General features: G+C 45.6%; 2 protein-coding genes, 1 long non-coding RNA gene and 1 pseudogene across 4 annotated transcripts; 2 read left to right on the top strand and 2 right to left on the bottom strand.

The window, feature by feature from the left end:
* The first annotated feature begins 84 nt into the window (after positions 1 to 84).
* LOC133894772 (uncharacterized) lies at positions 85 to 2,239 on the top strand. Its single transcript, XM_062334934.1, has 2 exons — positions 85 to 518; positions 694 to 2,239. Exons 1-2 carry the CDS (start codon positions 499 to 501, stop codon positions 2,000 to 2,002), a joined length of 1,329 nt encoding a protein of 442 aa, XP_062190918.1. The 5' UTR covers positions 85 to 498; the 3' UTR covers positions 2,003 to 2,239.
* A 539-nt stretch (positions 2,240 to 2,778) lies between these two features.
* On the bottom strand, positions 2,779 to 6,352 carry LOC133894770 (pentatricopeptide repeat-containing protein At4g02750-like; annotated as a pseudogene).
* On the top strand, positions 4,440 to 6,326 carry LOC133894775 (uncharacterized). The gene is made up of 2 exons (XR_009905523.1): positions 4,440 to 5,407; positions 5,572 to 6,326. It is a non-coding gene; the product is annotated as an uncharacterized LOC133894775 (long non-coding RNA).
* A 2,066-nt stretch (positions 6,353 to 8,418) lies between the features above and the next one.
* Positions 8,419 to 11,723, bottom strand: LOC133894771 (uncharacterized). Of its 2 annotated transcripts, none has more exons than XM_062334932.1 (5): positions 11,250 to 11,723; positions 10,249 to 10,439; positions 9,900 to 10,172; positions 9,037 to 9,300; positions 8,419 to 8,879 (listed from the first exon to the last, which is right to left on the bottom strand). In XM_062334932.1, the coding sequence occupies exons 1-5, from the start codon at positions 11,635 to 11,637 to the stop codon at positions 8,511 to 8,513; spliced, it is 1,485 nt and encodes a 494-aa protein (XP_062190916.1). In that variant the 5' UTR covers positions 11,638 to 11,723; the 3' UTR covers positions 8,419 to 8,510. The 2 variants fall into 2 exon arrangements, with proteins under 2 accessions (XP_062190916.1, XP_062190917.1); XM_062334933.1 differs by having other exon boundaries at positions 10,249 to 10,415; positions 11,250 to 11,722.
* Between the last annotated feature and the right edge of the window lie 2,399 nt (positions 11,724 to 14,122).

The following is a 14,122-nucleotide window of genomic DNA, read 5'->3' as shown; positions in this document are numbered from 1 at the left end:
AAAAAAAATGAATTTTTGATCGGCATGATCTTGCGAGTCATAGGAAAGGATGGGATCCTAACCTGGAGGCATCATTGTTGCCATCAAACTTCAAAGGATCCCCCATCCTGGACCGCGTAAGGAGAGTCAACCAGTGGTCTCTCTGGCTGACTGGTGGGGCCAGCTTATGCCGAAAGCCAGGTCAGAGAAGCAACTCAATTGGTATGCTGTATCAGAAATAACGAAAACCCAAAGAAACAAGCTTGACCGCTTCTGTGCTTGCTTCGACTCTTCGAGGCGGCTCCTGAGAGTTTGACCGATTCAATACCAATTCCTTCACCCGTAAGACTTCCCTTCATCTTCCCCTTTCACGACTCAAAAACACGGTGTGACTCAAAAACACGGTGCGGCAACTGATCATCTGGCATAAAAGTGGGGTTTCATAGGAGCAGCGGAAGTGCTATATGGTTGGTTGATTCTGAGCCTGGCTGCAGCCTGCAGGATTCCTGACTGGACAACATGTTTTCATTCAAGTCCAGGTAAATAGTTGATGCTACCACCAGTTTCCTGATTTTTCTTATTCAATTTTTGTAATCATGTTTGTGACAAGTCGGTTTCCACCGGGTTTTGATTCCTTTTGATTATTTTTCCCCTTCTTGTGTTTATTTCTGTCACCAATCCATGAATCAACATGAACTCTGTTTTTGTTGACAGCGTCAAATCATCTTCCAGTGCTAAAGATGTTCCCAACTCTCGCTTCATCATAGAGGGATCAAACATCCAGGAACAACTGAACAAACTGCACGAGGAGCTGAGGAGGGAGAAAGAGGAGAAGATGCGTGCCCTAGATGAGATAGATGAGTTCAGGAAGAAGAGCCTGAATAAGAACAAAAAGTTAAAAAGCAACGGAGGTGAGGATCAGTTGGACCTTGCAGACAGGTTACAGCAGTTGGAAGGTGAACTGGAGGCAGCAAGGGATTCAGAGAAGAAAATGCTACTGTCATTGGAAGCCCAAACAAAGCAGCTTGAACAAACCAAGGTATCTCTGGAGGAGGCTAAGCTTGAGATAGCTTCACTTCGAGACAACACCAAGAGTATAGAGGCCTCTAATCCCGGTAGGCAACCGATGAAGAATTTCAGGAGAAGGGGTGTGCTGTCCTTCTCCTTTGCTGACCCTGGCGAGGTTGAGACATGGTCACTACAGCGTGAGCTCAAGTTGGCTGTGGAATCTGAGGAGAAGTGCAAGAAGGCCATGGATGACTTGGCCATAGCCTTGAAAGAACAAACCACAGAGGCCAGAGAGGCAAAAACAAAGCTTTCATTGGTGCAAGCAGAGTTGAATAATGCAAGAAGTGAAGTGGAGAACTTGAAGGCCTCGTTGGAAAGCACAGAGGAGAAACTCCGGTTGGCACTGGAAGAGGCGGAGAGACTAAAGGTTGAGTCAGATGAATTAGCAGCAGCTTCAAAAGAGAAAGAGAGGGGACTCATTGATTGCATCGAGATGTTTGAGGGTGAGCTAACCAAAGGAAAGGAGGAGAATGATAAGTTGATTGAATCACAGAGGGTGATCAGAGATGAGAATTCTAGGCTGAGGGAAATGCTGAAGCATGCGGTGAGTGAAGCTAATGTAGCAAGGGAATCGTTGGAGATTGCCAGGGTGGAGAACTCTCAGCTTAACAAACAGATATCTGAGAAAGAATGTACCTTGGGGAGTATCATGCAAGAGTACGATTCCCTCAAGATCAGTGAGGCTGCAGCACAGATTAGTATTAAAGAATTAAAGGATATGATTGATGCTATGCTCAGTTCAGAGTCCACCAAAACTTCAGCAGAAGCGTCACCCCGAGATACCAAGAGGGGAGTAATGACAGAAAAGTCTGTGGCGGAAGATGATGTGTTTTCTGATGGCGAAAGATCTACTCGTTTTGCGGACATCAGGGGTCCTGCAAAGCAGAAGAAGAAGGCAATTCTAAGAAAATTTAGTGACATAATGAAGAAAAGGAACTCTCAGACTGCAATCTAGTATCCTTATGGAAGCAAGTAGATACAGGTCTAGTTTTCGTTTTGTTTTTTCAAAGCCCTTGAGCAAAAGATAGTTGAAATACCAACACAAATTCATTGCCACGAAATGAAAAGCAGTACATGTGGAGTAGCCCTTCTCTTACTCGGTTTTACAGATTTAAACTACAGAAAATGGAACATATTTGTAGAAAATACAGACTATGAAATATTAAAACTAGCATAGCTTTTGTTCTTGACATACTTTCTGCATTTTTTAGTCGTTCCCTCTAAAAGCTTGATATGAAAACCCTTGGATCATTGCAAACTAAGTCAGAAAATCTGACAACATGCAGTTAAGCAGCCTTTGTTTTGAGATTACAGTCTGGCCAAATTACCTTATCATTCAGGGTTACTTCTATTAATATTATTTATTGCTGTCGAACTTTAACATTTTATATTTAGAATAGCTCTTAACGATACAAAAATAACTTGAATGGTCTGGAAAAATGAAAATACCAAGTCACCCATTCCTATGGTTCCTTACCAATGCTTTGCAAGTTTCTTTGTATATATTCAACGAAATATTGAATCAAATGAAACTTTGCATTTCAGCCCCCAGAACCATAAGCTTATATTTACTCAGGATTACAAACAAAAATCTACCCATTCTTCCTATATCCGTCCACAAAAGAAAGAAAAAACATGCCGCATTAAACCTAGTTTTGCAAATAACAGGGTACTATAGTAATTTTTTAAAACCGAAATTTCATTCTATGTAGATCTATCTTGTTTCTGCATTTAAACAAGGCCATCAAACCATCCTTCTTGGAGCATTGAACTTTTACAGGGAAAAAAAAACTCATTCCATTCTATAGTATTATAGATTGCAAAAGAGAATGGAAGAACTTGTGGCACAGTATCAACCTTTTTGTAACGTTAATGATCCACGAAGCACTGGATTAATGATCCACGAAGCACGGGAGTTCCCTTCTGTCCATATAGAAAGTAATATTGTATAACAGTATGTGATTAGGAGGCATAAAGGAAACTGCAGATTGATTTTGTGGAGCAACGACAGTACTCTGTCTGGAAAACCATAGCGCTTTCCTTTGGGTTAATTGATCCGACAACCAGCTGTTTATCTCACCAAATGTTGCAGCAGAACCTGCAAGTCTAAAACTATAAATGCTAAGTTAAATTAGGTCTAATTTTTTTATTGATTACAATAATAGTACTTCCAAGATCAACATAAAAAAATATGGTTATTACCTTCAAGAACTGCTCCTCTAATTTATAGTTTCAACCATCAACACCATAACCTGAGTGCCTTATTTCTTTCTAGCCCATCTTTGCAATCACAACATCCACTGGACGCATCTGATTACAAGACATGTTGTAAATCCGTGCAGCTGAGACGAATAATCTACTCCCTAGAAACTTGATCAATTTTATCCTTGAGGATGTTCAAAATGCATCGGAATTTGGAGGTTATGAATAATGCTAACCATATTCTTGTGCCAGCTCTGCCATTACATGCATTTCATCAGCGGTCATTTGCATATGAAAGCTAATTTTTCTCAGCTCGGATATGATCTTGCTCATCTCTGGATGAGATGCATCACCACCCACAAACATATGAACTTCGTTAGTAATCTCAGTCCAGCTGTATCCAGGTTGTTTCTTCACACCTTTTTCTTTCATCCGGCATCTGACTTGATTGACTTCAGCCCACATGCCAGTGGCAGCATATATGTTTGAAAGCATCACATAAGGGCCTGAACTTTCAGAGTCTGACTGAACAAGCATCTTAGCAGCAAGTTCGCCCAGTTGCACATTACCACATGTCTGACAAGCTCCTAGCAAGGCACCCCAAACATTCTTCTTGGCTTCAAATGGCATCTCTTTTATATAGTTACAAGCTTTCTCAAGTTGTCCTGCTCGGCTCAATATATCCACAATAAAAGCATAGTGTTCAGCTCTTGGAGATATCGCGTATTTGGATGACATGAGATCAAACAATTTCAAGCTTACATCCACCCTGCCAACATGCCCACATGCTGATAACACACTAAGGAAGGTAATGTCATTCGGAATCAGTCCACGCGCTTCCATCTCATGGAACAGTGCAATAACTTTTTGATACTTGCCATGTTGTGCATATGCAGCAATTAGTGTGTTCCAAGAAACAATATCGTGGCCTTTAAGGTTCATGAAGACTAACTCTGATTCACCCACATCGCCACACTTGCTGTACATTGTCATCAGAGCGTTAGAAAAGGAGATTTTAGATTCTAACATTGCTTTGATGGCAACAGCATGTGTGCATCTTCCTTGTCTGAGCAAAGCAAGAGCAGAACATGCAGTCAGGATTGCAATAAGAGTTGCATGATCTGGTTTTACACCTTCTTTGTGCATTACAATGTGCAGTTTCATAGCTTCTTCTCCGTGTCCATTATGAACATATCCTACAGAAATATAGAACAGTGAACTGTGAGGATTTTTCTCTATGCATGTTCAGTGCCACGATTAAAAAAAGCGGGCTAGAGACATGATCTTTTGTTCTGTTTACTGAACCCCCTTAACAACAACAAAAAAAGATGTGACAGAATTATTGCAATAAAAGAAAAAGGAAGACATTCAGCTACGGACATTAGCATTGGGGTCCTAGTTACTTAGGTGTGTTTGGAGTTTGCACTCCCTAGTCAGATCTGCTACAGTCTGTAGAGTGTGTATGTGTGTGTTGCTGTTTAGCTACATTGTCCCAGACTATGTTGTCCTCATCTGCTTTGGGCTGTTTTTCTCCCTGTGATTGAGTAGTTGTCCTGGTAGTTTTGTGCCTTCTAAAAGTATTATTTTCTCCTACTTAATGAAACGGCAGAGCTAATGCCAATTTTCTTCAAAAAAAAAAAAAGAAACTCAAGAATATGGAAATGACAGATAAGCTGAAAGCTTGAAACACTACAGTCCAATGCTTCAAGCATTCAACTGTCCAACAGAACCACTGCACTTCATCATGCAATCTGTACTATGGAGTGGCAATCAGGTATATTCACAATATTAAGGAAAATACCAAAAACATGAATTTGAAATAGTTTTAAAATTTTGAAGTAACCAAGTAACGATCAACGGATCAGGACAAGCACACACTTTCTGGACCCCCCCCCCCCCACCCCAGCGAAGTTATTGCTTCAGAGTATCACAGCCAGCATCCATTTTGTCACTCACAAGAAGTAAACTTTATTTCCTTGTAATTCATAAAGTTTGTTGCAGATAGCAAATTTCATCAGCTATTACCAATTGTTTGAAGCATCAGCAACAACAACACAGATGCAAATGTGCACACTGACACAAGTAGTTAAGGAAGAAGGATGCACAGCCTCATCTCGAGCTTGAAGATGTAAACAGCCACCATGGCTTAGATATGAAGGTAAATATGCATCATTTTCACAATTAGTTGTCCTTTATTCTTCACTCGTACTGTACTAAGCAAATGGAATCATAACAAAGGAACTCATGTCTGTGCAAGCACAACATACCAGCGATCATTGCATTCCAGGAGATGACATCCTTAACACGAATCCCGTCAAACAGACTCCTGGCGCTCCACATCCCCTTCCTTGAAGTACCCAGTGATCATCGCAGTGCATGCCACAACATTCTTCTTCGGCATCGCTTCAAACAATTCCCTTGCCTCGACGAACATGCCGTTCTCAACATACCCACTAATCATCGCTGCCCAGGACACCAGGTTCCTCTCGGGCATTGCGTCAAACACCTCCCGCGCCCACGCCACCTCCCCGCGGTGCGCGAGCCCGTCCACCATGGCGGTATACGACACCACGTTCCTCACGGGCATTTCGCCGAACAGCCTCTCTGCGTCTTCCATGCGGCCGAGCCGGACGAGGCCTGCGAGCATGGCGTTCCACGTGGCCACGTTGCGCCGCGGGGCGCTCGCGAAGTAGGCGGAGGCAGCGCCCAGGTCCCTGTGGGCGAGGCAGCCGGCGACGACGGAGTTCCAGGAGACGACGTTGCGGGTCGGCATGGCGTCCGAGGAGCCGCGTGGCGGGCAGGTCGCGCCCGCCCAGAGCGCGGTGAGGAGCGCGTTCCAGGAGACGACGTCGCGCTGGGGCATGGCGTCGAACACCCGGCGCGCCGCGGCCAGGTCGCCCGCGCGGCCGAGGGCGCTGATGCGTTGGTTGTCGCGGACGAGGCGGCGGGCGGCGAGGGTGGCAGGGCGACCGAGCGGGGGCATCGTGACGGCATGGGTGTCGCCACTCGCCAAGGCCACTACGAGGCTTCGAGCTTGGCGTAAGTTGCAGGGTAAGAAAAAGCTAACGGTTGTTATCCGCGACTGCGATCCAAATCTTGGCATGTGATTGATTCTCTGACTTGTGGGTCCAACAAAGCGCGAGCCCACATGTCGGCGAGATGACCTTTTTGCAGAGAACACCCTTTAAACTTTATCGTATTATTTAGAGCGCTCAGATGGCGATTAGTACCCGTGGTTCTAATCCCAATCTGTCATTGGTACGCCGTGATTCAACGAGTTACATTCCAGTTCCAGTTTTTGCCTCATAAAAATGCTGCAAACCTTGGTGGCATAGCTTTCCGGCGTCCCAATTTCAATTTTCTCCGAAATTCCATCCAGCAGTACATTGCTCTACAGCACAAAATTTAAAGTTAGCCAGGTTTTTTCCGTCCTAGCAAAACACCACAAATGTGTTCGCCGAGAATACGAGGTACACCAAAAATTGTAAGCCGAAAAATGGATTACAGTTACATTGTGCGCCTCGCAATCAGTAGCACTTGCGCGCCAGCCGAATGAGAGAGTTGCCTTCCTTGCGGCCGTTTATTTTTCTCTCGTCCCTATCCGGATTCCCCACGTTTTCCTCGTGTGACTCATGCCGCTTGACTCGCGTCACGCCATTTTCTCAACTCCTCCGGGCTCCAGTTTCACCTCAACACTCACACATCCATGATCCATCCATCCGCTACAAGCCGACGTGCCACTTTTTCTCTCGGCAACCCGCATGCGTGGCAAAAGTTTCCCTCGCCGAAGCCCCAACCGAGCCGAGGCAAACGCGGCAGACAACCAGATAGAAAATTCTATAGGTTCAGATCCTTTAAAAACTTCCTCTCCCAACACGGCATGTGCTCTTATCCTTTTCTCTGCTACACACACCAACCATTGAATAAAGAAAAGGATGGTATAAATTAGAATCTCGTAAGAATCTTTCTATAAAATCTCTTATAAAATTTCTTTCTAGGACACGTCTGTGTCCGCCTACAAGGATCATCCTCTGTCAACATATGTTGCACACATGGACGAATGTGAGTGCTGACGCCGGGAAAAACTCGCGGATAGAGCGGGTCGATCACGCGATGAGGCGACAAGGGACGACGAAGCCAGGCACGAATCTGGTAAATGGCCGGGAGGAGGAGGAGGACACTTGTGTGGTGCTCCCGGCCTCCACTCGGGCGGACGGGGAGGAACCGGTCCTCAGTGCTCCACCCCGTTCACGCGTGCCCTTCGCCTCCTATTTATACACCCCTGGGTTTCCGTTCCCATGCACCGCGCAGTGTTCATTCAAATGGTAGATCTCCTTCCTTCCTTCCCCGATGATCGCTGTCTCGTCTCCAAAGAGATCTTAGGTTATTCCTCTGAATAAAAGGGAAATCTGAGAAGGTTTTGATTGGCGCTGCGAAGATGATGGAGAAGCGGAGGGATCAGGAAGCAGGGCAGCAGCAGCAGGCGGTGGCCGCACGGGTGGTGCACAGCCAGGTGAGGCAGATCAAGCAGGAGGAGGATGAGAAGGTGAAGATGTACGAGACGTACCAGCACCAAGTCTCCAATATGCGCCTCGTCCTCCGAGACCTCGATAGGTAGCGCTCCTGGTCCCCGCTCAGGCGCGTCGGACGCCCCGCCATCTCTATCGGCGGTGACTCCTGATCCCAGTCCACCTCGGGGGGAGAAGGCGGTGGCCGATCGTCTCCTCCCATTCCGTCGTCAGGTGTCAGGATCGATGGTTGTTAGGATTTTTGTTTGATCGTTGTTGGAGAGAATATTTTTGTTGGTAGCATCGAGGAAAGATTTCTTGTAGGTCAGTTTTCTTGAAAAGATTTCTTTTGTAGGGTGATTACAATTTTCTGTGATCATCTTGTGAGAAGATTTCTTTCGATGAAGAACCAGTTAATCAGAAGAAAACAGAATTTAAGAACCAAGAACAGTAATGTTCTGTTTCATTTCCCCTACACATTGATCAAGTCTTCAGGTAGCAATCGGTTGCAACTTGCGCAACAACACTTTTTTCGGATAGCTTAAATATTGCTCCAATCTGATGTTAAATGTTGTTGCGCACAGAAACACACCCTTTGAACCAAATAGATGTAACTATTCCATGTTCGGCACTAAAAGTAGGACGACAAGGAGATGGTACAGAGTCAAAATTGGGGCTTTATTATTATCTGAAATAATCAGTACAGAACGGTAATGGATTGTTCAACAAAGGAACCCCAGAACTTCAAATATTCTATGCGGTGGATTTCTGTGGCGATAGCATCTTGATTCTCCTGCTAAGATTCTGCATCACGTCAAGGATCGTGAACTTCTTCTGCAATCTAAACTGGACGGCCAGTTCAGTAGTAAGAGGCAGTTCTCCTTTTAGAATGGCCTCGTCCTCCATTATCTTCGTGTGGAAGTGCTGGAGAGCAATGGCACAAAGTGCAAGAACTGTTCGGAGCGCTGAGGCTTCAACAGTAGGGCCTAAAGGAGCTTGCGCGTCAAGGGACATCAAAGTTTTGAGGTCATGCTTGTGCACAGCCTCTGGATCAGCTGCAAGAAGCACCCGTAAAGCAGCTAACAAGCGCCCATCGACTATGTCTGGGCCTCCTAAGCTTACCTGAAAGGAAACACATGTATTGCCCATAACAAGTGAGAGACTTACTGAAATTAAAGCTTAACAGTAACATACATTAATACTGCATTCAATAATAAGTAGATGTGGACTCAACAATGTACCACGAGATATACGAGCAGGTTAAGAATGTGGGAAAAACCTTCAAAATGGCACCCTCTCCATGCAGGTTTAGCTGTGACAATATATCTTGTTGCCACTTGGCTGGTGCTGAAAAGTTGGGAGAAGAGACCCCTGCTGCCATGCTAGCAGCATCAAGAAGGGTTCCATCGTAGTTCAGTTCCACTTGATCGTAAGGATTCGGTGTTATCACAAATCCATAATCAAGAAGAAAGAAATCGTTTGGGTGGCAGCCATAGTTCAGCGTTATTGCTGCATTTTGCTCAATCTTGTTCTCAGCAACAACCTATATAAAGCAGTATAAATGTAAAGATAAGTCGATGTACTTATTTTGCATGTTACACAAGCAAGGAAATTATATGCTCCCGGCAAATCAGTTGACTAAATGCACTTTAACGTGCCACAACTTTGCAAATTTTGTTACTAATCAAGAACATTAATCACCTTTAGGTTCAGAAGTGGCAATAGTCTTTATTGCAGTATGGTATTGCTCACTAGACGAACAGACAGCAGCAATGGCACAAAGATAGCTTAAAGAGGGGTGATAAGTTGATTCAAGTGTTGCATGGCTAACAGGTGCATTCCAACACACGAAATTGTATGTGAAGAAGAGTAGTGAAGAACACAACTGACACATGGATGTTATAAATTGTGCACAGAGATGTCAGCAATGAGTGTATCAGATGACAAGTAGAGATCAAAGCAGAAATTTGGTTAAAGACAGATATTCTTGTAGTAATAAGAATATAAGATATCCAGTAATACCATCCCCATTTGAAAAGTGGATATGAGAAATAGGAAAAGGATAGCTTGATTCTGGAACAAAATTTTCAGGAGTGTATAGATGGAAAATTTAGGAGTGCAAGAATATCACAGGATACTTGCCTTAACTGACATGTCTGAGCTGTTTACACTTCCTTCCTGGACAATCCTAGCATTTGGGTTGAAACTATGGTTGCACATATCAATAAGAGGCAACAGCATTGGGATTTCACCATGCAAACGGAATGCACGAGAAGAGGCAGCTGACATAGCCCATCCAAGGGAAGATGAATTTACATCTTGTCCATAAAAAGGATGATCTTCCAAGGGCACAGTATCAAGCTTCTGCTGTACCTCTTTCTCAAACTCAAGAAGAAAACGGCATCTTTTATTGATCTGAAATAGAATCAGTCAGAAAAGAAAGGGCAAAATGATAAGCCTCCACTAGATACGACCATATATATTTAACAACCTGGTGGAGGAGAGGAGCGTACTGCAAGTTTTTTATGTCTTCCCCAGGAAAGAAGATTGGAACGGTAAATGTCTCTGGCAAATTGGCAATATATGGCCACCAAAATGATTCAGGTTTTGCCCTTTCTTGAAGCAACCTCAAGCCCAGCTTCATAGCCCATAGTTCCTCTGTAAAATGATTGAATTTACTCCCTGTTTGAATTTACAAGATAGAAATCCCCTTATAACTAAAAGAGGGGTTGTAGTATAACTGGCACATTTCAACATGTGTAAACTCAACGACATGATAACATCAGTTACACACACACACATATTAATATATTATCGAACGATTCAATAACAGGAAAACATGGATACAAGCTTGTTCAAATCAATATACTATCTCAGGAAAATATAACGGATAACGAACTATAAAACTAAGAAATGCCTGTAATTCCATTTTGAGCAACGGGAGTATGGTATTTATTCTCAAAAGCAATTTCTAAGCACTGAAACTGAATTCTTAAGTTGATTCAAAGGAAAAGAGTATACACTGCAGATGTACACTACACCTACTCATATACTTACTAGGGGCCTAGTTCCGACAACTTTGGGTTCACTTCACCAATTTAACATAATATCCCCAGCCCCCACAACAATGTTGTAAGCATGAGTTTTCAGTTAGTGATTCCACAGTTGGTAGCTTCCAACAACAAACACCAAAAATTCAGAATAGACCCTAGATGGTAATGTTATGGTACTATAACATTATCATACTATACAGAAAACAGAAAGAACGGCGCTCACTGTTCAATGCTCCCAAGTGCAAAAGTGACCAAGTGAGAAATTCAATCGTGACCAAACGTACAAATTAGCATTAAGGTTTCAATTCAGTCACTTCAAAATCAATATAGAGGCTCAAAGCATTACAACCACTAATGTACCTAACGTTTGATGCATTCACAGGCTCACAGCTACAAGCATACGTTGCCGCACAAGCAACCGAATCAGAAAGGCCATTACCCGGGACTTGTTGGGCGAGCTGCACGAGCACGTCGTCCGCGGCGCCGGTGGGGCGGCAGAGTCGTAGTGGGAGGCGGCCCGGGAGCGCGATGAGGACGTCCCCAAGGGGGATGTCGCCGTCGGCCACGGCGGTAGAGATCCCGAGCCCGTGTTCCGGATGGTTCGCGACGCGGAGGGCAGGGTGGACGAACCCACCCTCGCGCTGCACCCACCGGACCAGGTCCGGCGGCTGCGGCGCGAGGCGCGGGGCGCCAGCGGACGCGGCAGAGCAGGAGAGGCTGCGGCGGCGGCTGCTGCGTATGAGTGAGGATGAGAGGAGGGTGGCAGTAGTGGTGAAGAGGGTCTTCCTCGCAGTCGCCGGCGCGGTCCCCGCGGCGGCAGCCGCCATGGGGGAGGTGCGCAGGTTGGATGCGGATAGAGCAACTAGGTGCGCACAGGATAAGCGAGGTTTTGGTGGGGTTGGTTCACTTGCGAGAGGGCTACAAATATCGGCGGTAACCTTTATTTATTATGATTACCGGATAAACCGAACGGTTACCAATCAAATATAAATTTAAAATTTTAATAGATTATAAAATTATACAAAATTCGATCGATTTCTACCAAATTCCACCGAATTACTATATGGTTACCGCGGTTACCACTGGGGACCGGTAACCGTTTCCAAAACGGTAACTAAAACCCTACTTGCGACCTGTGGGCTCCGACTACTGTGTTTTCTCGAAGGATTCCGACCGCCCGATTCTAGATCGACCATGTTATGGAGTACCAATTTGATTTCCTAGCCCGTGGATCAATTTTGTATGGGTTTTAAGTTGATCTTCACAAGTATCTGATGCAAATGAACTACAAGTAGTAAATAGTATATTAAGACCCCGATCATCATGTATATGTTGGAGCCCCCACATGGCCACCGCCCTCGCCCCCGCATATCTAGCCCCATCACCCTCCTTTTCTCTCCAGCGAGCCTAGATACTCGCTCACCACCTCCCCTCGCACCATTGGAGCCTCAGATTTGCATCTCCTCCACTATGCAAAGATTCACCCAGCAGCCGCCACCACTGCCTCGACTCCAATCCATTATTGTCGACCAAATCCACACGCCCTTGATCCCAACCTCCCTAGATACGACCAACTTCAACTCGTTGCACGATGCCATCGAGGCCCCCTACCTCCTCCAAGCAAGTCTGCTTCTCTTTTGCTCCATCTACACTAGCCACCAACCCCTCTGTTGTCTGTTGTCTGCTTCCGGTCAAGTCCTGCCTCAAGGCACCTTCCTCTGCTTGTGCCTCTACCGCGCCTAATGCTGCATCTCAGGGAACAAAGAGAAAGCTTTCACTCCACTCCAACCCTGCAACTGGACTAGTTTCAGAAGCTCTGCTATCTCAATCGTCGCAGCCTCAGGAGCCACACTCCCCCAAGTAATTATGTGAGGAACTCATCAAAGATCCAGAGAAATGGCAAGAGGTACAACCGAGATTTTGGTGGCGTAAGAAAGGCAGTGGCCTCATTTCAAGGCGTGCACCTTTCGGGCATTCTAGGAGCAGTAGCGAGTTTATGATCAAGATGAGAGGTAAGTGCTTTTGTTGTTTGGGAAGATGTCACTTTGCCTCTTCTTGCAGGGACCCTTTAAAATGTGTTGCATGCGGTCGCTTGGGGCACAAGGAGCGCCACTACTCCCTGCAACGCAACATCCCTCCTCAAGCTCCTGCACTCACCATCCACAACTTCCCTCCGCTTGCCTCGGTGGACATGTCGTGCCGTGATGATCTGGCCACTCGGCCAACGGCATCCCACGTCATGGCTTCGACCACGTGCGACATGGATCGGGAGCTAGCACGCCTCACCAACTCGATGATCCTAGCTTGGATCGATCGGATCAGACCTGAAGTTGACCTGAAAGTCATCGAAGAAGCTTTCTGCTCCAAGTTTGGCATTTGATCGGACGACATCACCATTGCCAAGCATCACCCCGAAGACTTCCTCATCGCATTCAAGCATTGCCATCATCATGATGCTGTTGTGCATTGCAAAGGATTCCACCACCGGAGCCTTGACATCCGCATCTGGCCTTGGCAGCTCCAGACGCTTGGCTACCGCACCGCCCTCAAGCACCATGTCTAGCTGTGCCTCGAGGGTGTAGCGCTTCATGCTTGGAACGAACACACTGCCGCAAAAACCATCTCCGACACATGAGACCTGCACTATGTCGAGGCTAAGTTGCTGCGCAAGGAAGATGCCAGGGCCCTCAATCTCTAGGCGTGGACAAAGAACCTGGCGACCATATCGAAGGTAATTTGGCTTTCGTTGTCTGACAGGGCGATGGACGTACATAACGGCTTCACGACGCCAGCGCCGACGGGTGGAGACAGTGCTCCCTCACCTTTCGGATCTTTGTGCATCTCGACATTGTTGAGCTCCCACTCGAGAGTGATGATTGTGTATGATGTAGCGAAAATGGTCATATTAGGCAGTGATTGTGATTTTGGTGATTAATGATAATATAGTCAATGGGATTAACATGTTTGTTAAGAATATATGTTAGTAGGTCTCATTGATGCAATACATGAAGAAACCACTGTCGGACCCCTCCTTTGGGGTCACCTCGTGTAGCTCATACCAGTCCCTGGATCAGTAGCTGGTACGCACGAACTCCAACAGAAGTAGACATCATAGTCATACATCGGATAAATACGATAATAAAGCACATTACAGAGTTCATTACAATAGAAGCCCGAAGGCATAATCTTACAAACCCTCAAAACACAGCGGAAACACACAAAAGCGACCCAAGCCCTACAGGCAGCTTGAGTGCAGACGAAACCGGCTTCTCTAATCTTCATCTCCTTCTTCGGCGAAGTCAGCCTCTGGAT

Source organism: Phragmites australis, chromosome 16, assembly GCF_958298935.1.
Source record: "Phragmites australis chromosome 16, lpPhrAust1.1, whole genome shotgun sequence".
In the NCBI taxonomy this organism is placed as follows: domain Eukaryota; kingdom Viridiplantae; phylum Streptophyta; class Magnoliopsida; order Poales; family Poaceae; genus Phragmites; species Phragmites australis.
Note: the sequence above shows the minus strand (reverse complement) of the source record. Positions and strands in the feature narration are given on the sequence as shown.